The following is a 14639-nucleotide window of genomic DNA, read 5'->3' on the forward strand; positions in this document are numbered from 1 at the left end:
ACGTCACAATCTAGCTACTGGGGTGCCCAGCCCTGGGGAACACCTAAGGCTCCTCCCCTCACCGTAACAGCAGTGACCAGACCAAAAAAAAAAAAAAAAAAAAAAAAGGAAAGGAAAGAAAAGAAAAGAGAGAGAGAGAGAGAGAGATGGCTCAAAGAGAACAAATCAGTGCCCCAGAACTCATCCTTTTGAGCAACCAAGAGATAGCTAAACTATCAGATGCACAGTTCAAAACACTGGTGATCAGGAAGCTCACAGAATTGGTTGATTTTGGTCTCAAATTACATGAATAAATGCAGGTTACCATAAAAGAAATGAAGGAAAATGCATAAGGAACCAATGAAACTGGGACTCAAAACAGTAGAGTGGACTAGAAGGAAGAAAGGAACAACCAAACAGGAAGGAATGGAGAAATAAGAATTAAAAACAAAAACAAAAACAAAACAAAACAAGGAGAAGCTCAGGAACCTCCAGGACATCTTTAAACGTTCCAACATCCAAATAATAGGGGTACCAGAAGGGGAAGAGGTAGAGCAACAGTTTGAAAACGTATTTGAACAAATAATAAAGGAGAACTTCCCCATTCTGTCAAAGGAAATAGACTTCCAGGAAGTCTAGGAAGCTCAGAGAGTCCCAAAGAAGTTGGGCCCAAGAAGAAACACACCAAAGCACATTGTAATTCCATTAGCCAAGGTAAAAATGAAGGAGAGAATCCTAGAAGCAGCAAGAGATAAGGGTACAGTAACCTACAAAGGAGTTCCCATCAGGCTGTCAGCTGATTTCTCAAAAGAGATCTTACAGGCAAGAAGGGGCTGGAAAGAAGTATTCCAAGTCATGAAAGACAAGGACCTATATCCCAGATTACCAGCAAAGATTGCTATCCAGCAAAGCTTTCATTTAGAATGGAAGGGCAGATAAAGTGCTTCTCAGATAAGGTCAAGTTAAAGGAGTTCATCATCACCAAGCCCTTATTGTATGAAATGTTAAAAGGACTTATCTAAGAAAAGAAGATTAAAAAAAAAAACATGTATAGTAAAAGGACAGAAAACTCACAATTATTAACAACCACACCTAAAGCAAAACCAAAAGAAACTAAGCAAACAACTAGAACAGGAACAGAACCACAGAAATGGAGATCACATGGGGGGTTAGCAACAGGGGAGTGGGAGTAGGAGAAAGGGGGAAAAGGTGCAGAGAATAAGTAGCATAGATTGTAGGTAGGAAATAGACAGGGGGAGGGTAAGAATACTATGAGAAATGTAGAAGCTGAAGAACTTATAAGTATGACACATGGACATGAACTAAAGGGGGGGAAGTGGGTGGCAGAGGGTGTGCAGGGTGGAGGGGAGTGAAGGGGGAAATGGGACAACTGTAATAGCATAATCAATGAAATATATTTTTTAAAAAATTAAAATGGATCTGCCTTTTGATCCAGTGATCCCACTTCAGGGAATATACCATAAGAACCCCAAAATACCAATCAGGAAGAATATATGCATCCCTATGTTCACTGCAACATTATTTACAATAGCCAAGATTTGGAAACAGCCCAAGTGCCCATCAGTAGATGAGTGGATAAAAAAGATATGGTACATTTACACAATGGAATACTGCACAACTGCTAAAAAAAAAAAAAAAAAAAAAAGAATTCTGCCCTGGCTGGCGTAGCTCAGTGGATTGAGCTCAGGCTGGGAACCAAAGTGTCCCAGGTTTGATTCCCAGCCAGGGTACATTCCTGGGTTGCAGGCCAGAACCCCCAGCAACCGCACATTGAATCTCTCTCTCTCTCTCTCTCTCTCTCTCTCTCCCCCCCTTCCCTCTCTAAAAATAAATAAATAAAATCTTTAAAAAAAGGATTAAAAAAAAAAAAAGAATTCTTACCCTTTTCGAAAGCATGGATGAACCTGGAGATCATTATGCTAAGCGAAATAAGCCAGTCAAAGAACAACAAATACCATGTAATCTCTCTTACATGTGGAATCTAATTAACAAAGTAAACTGACGAACAAAATAGAACCAGAGGCATGGATATGTGGAACAGGCTGACATCTGTCAGAAGGGAGGGGGGTGGGGGGCCTGAATGAAAGGAAGTGAAGAGAGTAGCCATACAGGGTCCGGCAGAAGTACCACTGTTGAGTGTTGTTGGTAGGGTGCGTGAATGTCTTGCACAAGACAGCAATTTGAAATTTCTTCTAAAATGTCATGTGGTGTGCTTGAGTGTGATATTGTTATGTTACAGAATTACATGGTTATGATTTTGTAAAAAAATATTTTTATGTAATAAAAGAGGGCCGTCATTTGTACTGGGCCCTGCATATGCACAGCCCATTGCCAGGGAAGAGAGGGGGCAGGGGCTGCAGGGAGGTGGGCAAAGGAAAGGGGAAATGAATGACATTTGTAATGGTGTTGACAATCTAAAAAAATGCTATATGTAAGGTTTTGGCTATAGAACAATAGCCAAGGTGTGATCAGGAGCGGCTCACATGCCAGGGAGTAGAGCACAAGTAAAATACCACTGGACTCTCTGGAGTTACATGGGAATTTGCAGGAAGCTGGAGATCTTTTACTAGCGGGTGGGAACAATATGAGAATATTAAGATTAATATGATCCTATTTCAACTCACAGATTGGTGAGTCCCATAGAAATCTGAGCTACATACAGAGGAAGGAACCAAGACCCCAGGAGGTAAAGAAATTCAACTGCACAACGTGGCAAAACACATTGTCAGGAACATGTTCCCATGTCTCTGTCCTGAACTGTATGCTCTTTTGACCACAAAAATCAATCACATGCCTAGAAGCTGGAAATGGAGCCTCTGGAGTGAGGTCACGCCGTGACAACTGAGCCCCATGGACTGGACTATATGTGAACACCCAAGGCATGCAATCCTTACTTAGCAAATCCCTACCTGTGATGCGTTCAGCTCAGCCCTCCCTCAGAAAATTTTGTGGGAATTCTCTAGAGTTTTCCAGAACTTTAGAATGTCCTGGCCCACCTAGCCATGATGTCATAAGGGCCTCAGAATAGGGTGTTGGCCTCCAAGCCCACCCACTGTGGGCCTGATGGATTAAAGGGACATTGAGAATCCGCCCGTTTTTGCCTGAGCTGTGACCTTTGTTGTACGAATGAAATATAGGCTTGCTGTCTCCCAGGGAGAACTGGCCCTTCTCCCTGGGGAGATTAGTACTTTTAATATTTAACTGTTCCTTCGGAGAGAACTGGTCCTTCTCCCAGAGGGATCTGTTGGTTAGTCAAATCACACAAGGTCCTTGGTGCGTAGCTACTTTTGTCTAGAACATATTTAACCATAGCCCCCGAAGTGAGACTTGGGAATCTCACTGGAAAGGAGGACGCTTTGCTCGGAACTTTTCCCAGTCGGACCCCGAATGCCATCTCTGGGATTCCCCAGTGTCTGATTTCCAGTGTTGGTGATTTCCCATCTGGTGATGTATGATCTTGACTCTTGCTTTCGCTTTGTTCTCACTTAATAAAGTGCTTAGCTATTCAACTTTGACTTGAGGTTTTCATTGTTTGTGAATTCAAACTTCCAAATTAAGTGGCCACGATCTCATGCATGCCCCTTAATGGCACAGGGCCCCACTGGGCTTTAGTGACTTCCTTTCCTCTTCTCTGAGGCAGGTAGGAAGAAAGGGAAAGATCAATGTGGTGACTCAGATATTTGTGTCAGAACCATCCTGACAAAAGTGGCCTTTGTCACTGTACCCAGGAGGAAGCGGTGGGTGGGGAGCCTGGGCCAGGAGATAGCAGTTGATGGCAATGAGCAGCATTTGCACCAGCAAATCTTTTGTGTGAATCTGAAGAGAGAGCTTTGCCCTCATATATACAAAAGGGGTTCTATGGAAGTAACCTCACAGGGTAACCTGATCGTTAATTCCTAACTGAGCAAGTGATGATGGGTAGTCATGCCCCAGGTCTATACTTCTGTAGTAAAAAGCTTATTTTTACCTTAAGCGACCCCTGTCTATTGTTTCTGCACCTTTAGGTTAACACACCATTGATATGCCCCCTTTCAGACCTCTCCTTCTGAAATACATCACCCATAAGAGAGCACATAATCTTAACTATCTGTGTGATCTTTCTTATGGTCACTCTTTAATTTCTTTTTTTTAAAGATTTTATTTATTTATTTTTAGAGAGAGGAAGGAAGAAAGAGAGGGAGAGAAACATGGATGTGTGAGAGATACATCAATTGGTTGCCTCTTGAATGCCTCCAACTGAGGACCTGGCCTGCAACCCAGGCATATGCCCTGACTGAGAATCAAATCGGTGACCTTTTGGTTCACAAGCCAGCACTTAATCTACTGAGTCACACAGTTAGCGCTCACACCTTAATTTCAAATGCACAAAAGAAACTGCAAAACTGTTATTCTATGGAGCATTTGAGATCCTCCTCCCCAGCATACGTAGTCAGTTTGACTCAAATAAACCACATCTGGGGATGTTTCTTACCCCAACACCTGATTAATGCTAGGTTTGTAGGCAGTTGGGCCTGGCGGACTGGTGTGGGGTAGGGAGGCTTCAGCCTGCTTTTCCTGCTGCACTCTTCATCTGACAGAGGCCCACAGGTCCCCAAGCATGCCCAGAGGCTCATGCCCAGAGGGGTGCTGTCACACCCCTGATTTTCTACATTTCATTTGTTCAAGAGCCACAAGAGAGAAAGAGTTCAGCGTGAGAGTATGTGTGGGCTAGGACTAGAGAGGCCACTGGGAATGGAGGTAGCCTTCCAAGTTATCACTGTTCCTCATTCGATGACCTCATGGTTTATCTCTCACGTCTACTTCTCTGTCGTTCTGCACCATTCTCCCTTTATTTATATCTCGTCAATTCTCTCTACAGTCTTGGAAGGAACCAACTGATTGCTTACCTGCCTCCAGCTTATTATTTATCTTTATATATTTATTAAGTAAATTCCTAACTCTAGAATTTTGGCCTTCTTCTTTTAACTCCTTCAACCTTTTCCTTTTGGAGATAGAGCTTATTGTTTCTGAGAGCCTAGACCTTGGAAAGCAAGAAGCTTCTGAACTATCCTCAGGAGCAAGGCAGCCCCAAGCAAGCACTCACTCAGTTAATATTTACTGAATATCTGTATACCTACTCTGCTCCAGGCACTTTTTTAGGTACTGAGGATAGAGCAGTGAATAACAACAAATAATATTAATGTCCCAGGGGAGTTTGCATTTTAGTTAGGGAAGATGGACAATAAATTGGATGAATAATTAGAAAGTATAAACAGAAGTCTCTAAGTGTTAAGGATCAAAGATCTAAAGGAGATAAAGGTAGGAGCCATAAGGCTTTCTTGAGAAAGTCCAGAGAGAGCACAGCTAGAGTACAAAGGCCCTGAGGCAGAGGTGTGCTGGAGTGATGGAAGAGAGTGGCCGGAAAGGAGGGAGCTAGAGGAGGGCGAGGTTAGAGAAATAATGCGATATTTGATAGATTAAGGCTTTGTGGGCCACATTGAGAACTTTGGTTTGTAGTTTGAATGAAATGGAAAGCCAATGGAGGGATCTGAGTGAGAATGTGACACAGTCAGACATAGTTTCAAAGGATCCCTATGGCTGCTGTATAGAGAATAGGCTGTAGCAGGGGCAAGGATGGAAAGAGATAGACCAGTTAGGGGAGTGCCACAAAATCCAGAAGGCACAAGATGATGGATTTTTGGACCAGGGAATGACCAGTGATGGTGATAAAAAGTGGCTGGACACAAAATCCTGTTTACTCTCTTAAGTGAAGCAATAGAAAATGCTCTCTCATTGTTTACTGATAAATCTATAGAAAAATAAGACATTATTACAATAATTTTACTTTACAAAGGACACAGGGGACTTGAGGTATCCAGACTGCTGGCTCTGTCTTAGATGCACAGATCCTGTGTGCCCCAGAACTTCCCAGTTTAGGATCACATTTGTCATTCATCTATGAGATTATACATTTGAGTCCATTTTCATGATCTTGCATGGAACAATTCATAGTCAGTAGAGTAACCAAGCCATCTTGAAGAGAGCTGGTATCTGTTGGGTTCAGTCTATCCATGGCTACCTTTTCCCTGGGTATTGATTTTGGGTCAGTCAGCCATCACTTGACCAGCAGGATCAGTTTCACATTGTTCACTTGATGAAGCCAAGATATGTAGAAAGCACCTACTGAAACTGCTTTCCTTAGAAGAGGCTGCCAGTATGGCCATTGCTTCAAGTTTCATGTGCTTCTCTATGGATACTTGGTCTATTTGAACACTGATGAGAAGTTTTGTAATTTAGAGCATGGGGTATGGAGAGGCAATGAGGCTCTTGAAAGCCACGCCAATGAGCTTGGACTTGATTTTGTGTATGCAAAAGGGGAATCATGAGAGATTGTAAAGACTTAGAGAGAGATGCTCAGATTTCTCAAGGTGAATTTGGTAGTACCTGGAAGATAGAACCTTCTCTAGGGGCAGCCACCTGAGGAAAGGAAATTGGAGTGGCAATAATGGTTCTGTTGAGACCTGATGGAGTTGCAAATGAAAGGAACAGAAATGAGAGACAGTTTGGAGGCCTAGGGCCCTCAGAAAACTGACAGTCAGAGATATGACGAAGTCAGCCTTGACTAAGGAAGAAGTGTGTGTGAGTGTAAGGCACATCCTGCCTCAGGACATCCACCCTGCCTCTGGGGCTGAGAGTTCTGCAGCCCAAGTCTTCAGGGGAATTTCCTGCTGTCTGGGCATTGAGCCTCTGACTAATTTCCAGAATCCCTGGGGCTTACTTGTAGGTTGTAGCTTCCTCAGCTTTATAGTCCTCAACCAGAGCAAGAAAAAAAGTATTCTTTTCTTCTTAAACAGAACATGATAAATATGTAAATGAATATACTTTGCCTGCTGAAACATACACATAACCTGTATCCAAGCAGTAGACACTGAGATTATTTCCTGAATTCCTTTTATCCCAGGTGTTGCTATGATACACTTAGAGCTTCTATAAACTTTTTTTCCTTTTTCTAAATATATTTTATTGATTATGCTATTACAGTTGTCCCATTTCCCCCTTCACTCCCCTCCACCCTGTACCCCCTCTCCCACCCACATCCCCCCCTTTAGTTCATGTCCATGTGTCATACTTATAAGTTCTTTAGCTTCTACATTTCTCATACTATTCTTACCCTCCCCCTGTCCATTTTCTACCTACAAGCTACTTATTCTCTGTACCTTTTCCCCCTCTCTCCTCCTCCCACTCCCCTGTTGCTAACCCTCCATGTGATCTCCATTTCTGTGGTTCTGTTCCTGTTCTAGTTGTTTGCTTAGTTTCTTTTGGTTTTGCTTTAGGTGTGGTTGTTAATGATTGTGAGTTTTCTGTCCTTTTACTATACATGTTTTTTTTTAATCTTCTTTTCTTAGATAAGTCCCTTTAACATTTCATATAATAAGGGCTTGGTGATGATGAACTCCTTCAACTTGACCTTATCTGGAAAGTATTTTATCTGCCCTTTCATTCTAAATGAAAACTTTGCTGGATAGAGCAATCTTGGATGTAGGTCCTTGTCTTTCATGACTTGGAATACTTCTTTCCAGCCCCTTCTTGCCTGTAAGATCTCTTTTGAGAAATCAGCTGACAGCCTGATGGGAACTCCTTTGTGGGTTACTGTCCCCTTATCTCTTGCTGCTTCTAGGATTCTCTCCTTTATTTTTACCTTGGCTAATGGAATTATGATGTGCCTTGGTGTGTTTCTTCTTGGGTCCAACTTCTTTGGGACTCTCTGAGCTTCCTGGACTTCCTGGAAGTCTATTTTCTTTGCCAGAATGGGGAAGTTCTCCTTTATTATTTGTTCAAATACGTTTTCAAACTGTTGCTCTACCTCTTCCCCTTCTGGTACCCCTATAATTCAGATGTTGGAACGTTTAAAGATGTCCTGGAGGTTCCTGAGCTTCTCCTTGTTTTTTTGTTTTTAATTCTTATTTCTCCATTCTTTTCTGGTTGGATGTTTCTTTCTTCTTTCTGGTCCACTCTACTGTTTTGAGTCCCAGTTTCGTTCCCATCACTATTGGTTCCCTGTGCATTTTCCTTTATTTCTTTTATGGTAACCTGCATGTGTTTATGTAATTTGCGACCAAAATCAACCAATTCTGTGAGCTTCCTGATCACCAGTGTTTTGAACTGTGCATCTGATAGTTTAGCTATCTCTTGGTTGCTCAGAAGGATGAGTTCTGGGGCACTGATTTGTTCTGTTTGAGGCATATCTCTCTCTCTCTCTCTCTCTCTCTTTTTTTTTTTTTTGGGGGGGGGGGTCTGGTCACTGCTGTTATGGTGAGGGGTGGAGCCTTAGGTGTTCCCCAGGGCTGGGCACCCCAGTAGCTAGATTGTGACGTTGTATGTGAGGGCGGGGTTGAGAGGGAACAATGGCAGTAGCTCCATTCTCTGTGGGACCTCAGTCCCTTTCCTGGAATCCTGGGCTGCGTGCTCTGCCCTGCTCCACAATCGCTGCCTCACTGGGTCTGCCAGATGCCACCTGTGTACTCAGGGTCCACCCACTGCGATCTTGTGCACCCTAGATGCCTTACACGCTCCTGGTTGCCTTATACACCCAATTCTCCCTGTTCTCCGCACAGCGACCCAACCCGCGCCCGGCTGCTGGTCTCTGCCCCTCCTACCAGTCTGGATGAACTGGTGTATTTCAATTTCTTGACTGTCCGACTTCCATTCAGATAAATTTTCTGTCAGTTCTGGGTGTTATTCTACCTCTAAATTGTTGTTGTTCCAATCTTGGTTATGCGTGGAGGTATGGTGTATCCACCTATGCCTCCATCTTGCTGGAAGTCCAGCTTCTATAAACTTAAGCGATAATTCAAGCATCCAAATTTTGAAGATGGCCTAAAGGAAAACTGTCACACTGGAGGTGGCTAATTTGACTGTTAATTCCAAGTTAGATGTTCTTTGGTGAGATAATTTTTCCAAACAGGTCAAACCTCTATGGTCAACTAGAACGAACAATTTTTTGTCATAAAGAATGTGTGGCTCTAAATTGTTAACAATGGTTATTTTTGAGATTTAGGAGCAGGAGTGTTGGGAACTGCCCTGCCTGGTTTCAGAAGCTATAACCCCAGCCAAGACTAAGGCTAAGTGAGCGATCTTGGGACCATAAGCCAGCAAGGAGACAAAATCTTGTCTCTCTGGCAGGAGGGCCACTTCTGCTCCTTTTACTTCATCCATAACTGTTCCCCAATGCTTGGTCGGTTAGCCAATGACGGGTAAGATTCCCCAAGGGGGGAACGACTTAAGACAGGCACGATCATGTGAGAGGCCCCCAAGGAAGGACTTTGGGGGTACAGCAAAAGGGGGTGATGGACCCTCACCCCTCAGCTTTGACAAAGCCTGAGTCCTCATTCTGTCTGCAAGAAGTCTCCTAATTCCTTGACTGCCTTACTTCCCCTGCCTGACTTAAGCCTGAAACAATGACAGAGGGTGGTGCAGCCCTGTGCTGGAAAGGGTGGGTTCCCCGGGCAATCAGACCTAAGAAAGAACATGTAAAATCCTGTGGGACCTGCTTTGTTTAGAATGCTCTCAATTAAATGATAAGGGTCCAATCAAGAAGTAAGTTTGTTCCTCGAAGTTTTACAGCTCTTTAGCTATCTGACCCTAACTCAAAATAGGCCCTCAGAGTTCCTTGTTATCTATTGTTTGATCCTTACTGACTGACAATGATTAATGAGCTTTACCTGTATTCTTGTGCAAACGAACCCAATAAAAGCCCATTGAGGAAAAGGCTCTTGGCACTTCTCCTTTGAGAGATTGGCCACCTTTCCTCCCCAAGCAGATCATGTCTTGGTAGACTTATTCTCATCTGTCGAGGCCGGGGTGGGAGGGGCCTGTGGGCGGAGCCCCCCCACAGGAGAGGTGGTTGTTAAAGAGAGTCATCATCCTTTACTCTAAATTTTTCTGTAACTAGTTTCTAGTATTTACTCTAAATACTTCTGTAACTTTTGAATTTTAACATGTATATGTTTGAAATTTCAGAACAAAACAAAGAATTTGGTTAGATGTACATTGGAACTGCTGCACAGAGAATCAAAGGAGGAGGTCTGAACTATCTGATTTTAATTGAATTTGAAAAAGACCATCTGACTTCATCTAATTACTAGGTGCCAACCTGGCAGATTGAAGCTGCCTAGCAGTAGATTAGAAATAATCTACCTGCAAAAGCCTTCCCTGGGGCAGTGACCTTTTGGGTTGAGCAGGCTTTCCTTACAACACAGGGAAAATCTCAACGCCCTTTTCACTTTCCCATAAACAAATGCAGTTCCTCTATTCTGTTGTGTTTTTAATATTTTTGTTTTTCCAAAATTACCCATTTTACATCCTCATTGTAAAAACATTTTTTCAGACAATAAAGAAATGTATAAACCTTATTCTGTTTGGAGTTTGGTTGTGTCTTTTCAGATTTGTTTTACACTTATACATACACATATACATAGTTTCAACTCCCACTTTTAATTTTTTGAGATATAATTCACATACTATAATATTATAATTTTAAAGTATACAATTTGTGGTTTTTGATACATTCATAAAGTTGTACAACAATCATCACTATCTAATTCCAGGACATTTTATTGCCCCCAAAAGAAACCATATACCCACTAGCAGTCACTCCTCCTTCCATACTTCCCCCATCCCCACCACCACTAATCTACTTTCTGTCTCTATAGATTTGCCTATTCTGAACATTTCATTTAAATGGAATCATACAACATGCGACATTTTGTGTCTGACTTCTTTAACTTAGTATATTTATGAAGTCTATCCACATTGTAGCATGTACCAGTATTTTATTCCTTGTCATGACCAAGTAATATTCCACTGTATACACACAAACCACATTTTGTTTATCTATTTATCAGTTGATGGACATTGCATTGTTTCCAGTATTCCTGATATGAATAATGCTGCTATGAGAATTTGCATATAAGTTTCTGTATAAACAACATATGTCTTCAATTATTTTGGGTCTATACCTAGGAGTTACTGGATCATATGGTAACTCTATGTTTACCATTTCTCTTTTTGGAGAAACCATCAAAATGTTTTCACAGTGGCTGCATCATTTTATATCCCCACTGGCAAAGCACAAGGGTTCCAATTTCTCCACATTCTTTCTCACACTTGTTATTTTTCTTTCTTTTTCATTCTAGCCATCCTCATGAGCATGAAGTGGTATCTTCTTTTGGTTTTGATTTCTATTTTTCTAATGACTAATGATGTTGAGCATCTTTCCATGTGCTCGGTGGCCATTTGCATATCATCTTTGGACAAATGTCTATTCAAACTTTTTGCTCACTTAAAAAATTGAGTTGTCTTTTTATTGTTGAATTACAAGAACTCTTTATATATTCAAGATACCCATATCAGAACATATTAGGTCCCATATCAGAATATATAATATGCAAATATTTTCTCTCATTCTGTGAGTATTATTATTTTATTTTTAGAATCAAAATGAATTTCTAAATATGCTGTTCTGTAACCTGCTCTTTTTCTTTCACAGTGTGTTGTGGGCATCTTTTAATGTTAAGACAAAGCTATCCCATTATGGTTGTACCACAATTTATTTGACCTGTCCTTCCCTGAGCTGTAAAGAGTCTGAAGTTCATAAGTGGATGAAGACGAAGCTGTAGCAGTTCTTGTCTGCCCCTGGATGATGTGAAAAATGCAAGCATGCACAGGAAATGTCTCTAACCTGCTTACACTTCCTCTCTGAACCCTGTGGTTTCACAACCCCTATCACCCCCTCCTTCACCACCACCCAGTGTCATCAGCCTGGTGCCTCTGAGAATGTTCCACTGCAAGAGGCCTTGGAGCATAATCATTTTCCTCTTTCACCCTGTCTAGGTTGCCAGCAAATCCCAAGGGTCCTCTGAGACTGAGTCTGGGTCAGAATCTGACACCTGCTTGAAGGATGAACTCCTGCATCATCGTAATGAGGCTGCTGCTGTCCGGGCCTTATCTCTTTGGTAAGCAAAGGAGGAGAGGAGGGGAAGCAACATGTGTCTGTGATCAGGGAACTGCAAGGCTTTATGGACCAAGAACAAAGGAGGAGCTGCTGTAAGGGTGGAATTGTCCATATGTAATGTGGAGCCCAGGAATCCTAGGGAAAGACGGGGACAAAGAAAGAAAGTCAGAGTCCAAAGCATAGGCAAGGTATGGAGACAAAGACACAGAAGGGAGACAAAGATGGCAATAGTGAAAGGTGGGGGAGTGAACCCCTAAAAAAGGCAGATGGTAATGGGTGCCTAGAGCTGGGCTGGGGTCTGGTTCCACCGATGGCATCTCCCTGTGCCATATTAGGCAAGTCCTTTCCCCTTTCTGGGCCTCAATCTCTTAATCTGAACAAATGGTGGGGCCTCATCTCTGACACCCTAGGATGCTGTGTAATAAGCCTGATGTCTGGAAGGAGATCAGGGTCTGAAAGGACACTTTGGGGCTTACAGATGATGCCTAGGCTGCCTGAGATGGGGGAATCTGAGATGTAATGGTTAAGGAAGACACTGGATCCTGGTGGGGTGGGGAGTATGGGAACATTAGAGGAATGAGGAGGCAGCTTCACAGGGATCAGAGGATCTTGAAACCATTAGTCTGTGGGAGAAAGCCTGGGGCTAATTATTTGAGTTCTCTGGGTGCCTGTGCCCCAGGCCCAAGGGAGAAATGAGTGTGTGCACCCCACCTTGAAGCATCCCCATCTCCTCAGAGAGGCCCTTCAGCCTGCTCCTTTCTCAGGAGCCTCTGCCTTCTCATCCTTCCTCCTTTGTTGAGAGGCTAAACGGGAAGTGTGTCCTTCCCAGGCCCTGGGACTGCCAGAGCTCTGGGTCGTCGGGAGTCACTGCTTCCATATTTCCCTGACCCAAGGCCCTCAAGGGGAAGTCCAGGGAGACCGGTTGCAGCTGTGCCTTGGGTGTGGGCCGCCTGGTTAGGAGGGAGCTTGGTTCCTGGAGGTTGGCCTGCCCCTTTGGGGCAAGTGGGTAGCAGACAATCTGCACACTGGACATGGAGTTGGGGGGATCCCTGGCAGAAAATGGCTAAAGTGCCCCTTGTCTCCCTCAGCCCTGGCCTCCAGCTACAACCTGGATGTGCAGCGTGTGCAAAATCTGTCTTTCCCACACGCCGGGAGGCACTTTGGGTACCGCGTCCTGCAGGTTGGAAACCGGTGAGCTGATGCCCCAGGTCCTCCCTGCCCTGCAGAACCCCAGAAGAGGTGCCCCCATGCCAGCTCTGGGGTTGGCCAGTGAAACCAGCAGATCACAAGGAGTCCGTGGTGGGATTTCTCAGAAATAGGAGCAAGCCCATCAGATAGTAGGATGAGGGCTATTCACAGTTAAAATGCCACATATGTGAAATAGAAAGGGAAACACCACAGCCCCTAAAACACTTGGTAATACTTTCTAGGTTCCTGAGTCCCTCCCTAACTAGACAATGAATTCCTTCCTGCTCCCCCCACCCCCAGCCTAGCACATAGTAACTATGCCATAAATTACTCTTGAATTGATGACTGATTGAATAGTTATAACATTCTGGCATATTCTCTGGGCCTCAGTTTTTCTAGGCTTTAGATGGAAAAAATTCTTAACTTTCTAGAATTCTAACATATTGGATGATTTACCGGGGATTCAAAAGGGAAGAAATTGGCAGGGACCTGAAAGAGAATGGTCCCTGAGCTGTATTGCTTTGACATCCCTGGTAGGGGATCGGAAACCCCTTATTAGGTAGAAGTAGGTAGGTAAAGACCTGGGTAACTCCATCTCACAAGTGAGATTTCTCATCAGGGTTGTTGTGGGAGCTCCAGGTGAGGGGAACAGCACAGGAAAGCTCTATCAGTGCCAGCCTGACACTGGAAACTGCCTGCCAGTGAACCTGAGTGGTGAGTAACTGGCGAGGGAGCTGGGAGGAGTTGTGTCTCAGGGAAATTGAGGTTGGCCCCACCACACTGGGCTTGCCTAAATCCCTCCAGACCAATCAATCTTGCTGTGTCTACAGGTTCCAACTATACCTCTAAGTACTTGGGAATGACCTTGGCGACAGACCCCACATATGGAAGCCTTTTGGTAAGAGTTTTGTGTATTGTGGTATCAGAGTCTATGAAGTTCAATGCTAGTAAACAGATTGAAAAGACAAAAGGAAAAAATGAATTAAAGATCCTGCAGAAGATTAAAGGCATCAGAAAGATTCAGATTCAATTAGTGTTTACTGAGAACAAATTATGAGCTAGCTATTTTCAAGACCTGACTTACCTAAGTTTTCTTCCAAATATTATACATCTATTAACAGTTGATAGCCAAGACAATTTTTGGTGGTATACAAACCTAATATTTTGATTGTTATATATTTATGTAATAGATTAGTAGAAAAAATACACAAGCACATCAAATTCATGATTTCTTAAATTCTATTGCTTAGGGCAAGACTAAAGTTTTTTTTTAAAGTAAATTTAAAGTAAATACAATTTTAAGTAAACAATAGTATGAATGATACCATAAGGCAGAAATTGTGAAGTGGTACACAAATGCCTAGAATTTGGAAAACATTGCTTTATTTCTTAACCCTAAAGGCAGGTGAGTTAAGAATTAGTGCACACATTTTATGCATGATAAAACAGGGCCAAAGGG

At 42.9% G+C, this 14639-nt stretch overlaps 1 protein-coding gene across 5 annotated transcripts in view; it reads left to right on the plus strand.

The window, feature by feature from the left end:
- Positions 1-14639, plus strand: part of ITGAL (integrin subunit alpha L) — a 59791-nt gene that overhangs the window by 9110 nt on the left and 36042 nt on the right. For 3 of the 5 annotated variants that reach the window (XM_028526218.2, XM_036021287.1, XM_036021288.1), the window contains exons 1-4: positions 11769-11993; positions 13081-13183; positions 13800-13894; positions 14011-14078. In XM_028526218.2, coding sequence (XP_028382019.1) covers positions 11939-11993; positions 13081-13183; positions 13800-13894; positions 14011-14078 — 321 coding nt within the window. In that variant the 5' untranslated portion in view covers positions 11769-11938. Of the gene's footprint in view, positions 1-2626; positions 2744-11767; positions 11994-13080; positions 13184-13799; positions 13895-14010; positions 14079-14639 lie in introns of those variants that run through there. The other 2 variants (XM_036021284.1, XM_036021286.1) reach the window with 2 other exon arrangements.

Source organism: Phyllostomus discolor, chromosome 3, assembly GCF_004126475.2.
Source record: "Phyllostomus discolor isolate MPI-MPIP mPhyDis1 chromosome 3, mPhyDis1.pri.v3, whole genome shotgun sequence".
NCBI lineage: Eukaryota > Metazoa > Chordata > Mammalia > Chiroptera > Phyllostomidae > Phyllostomus > Phyllostomus discolor.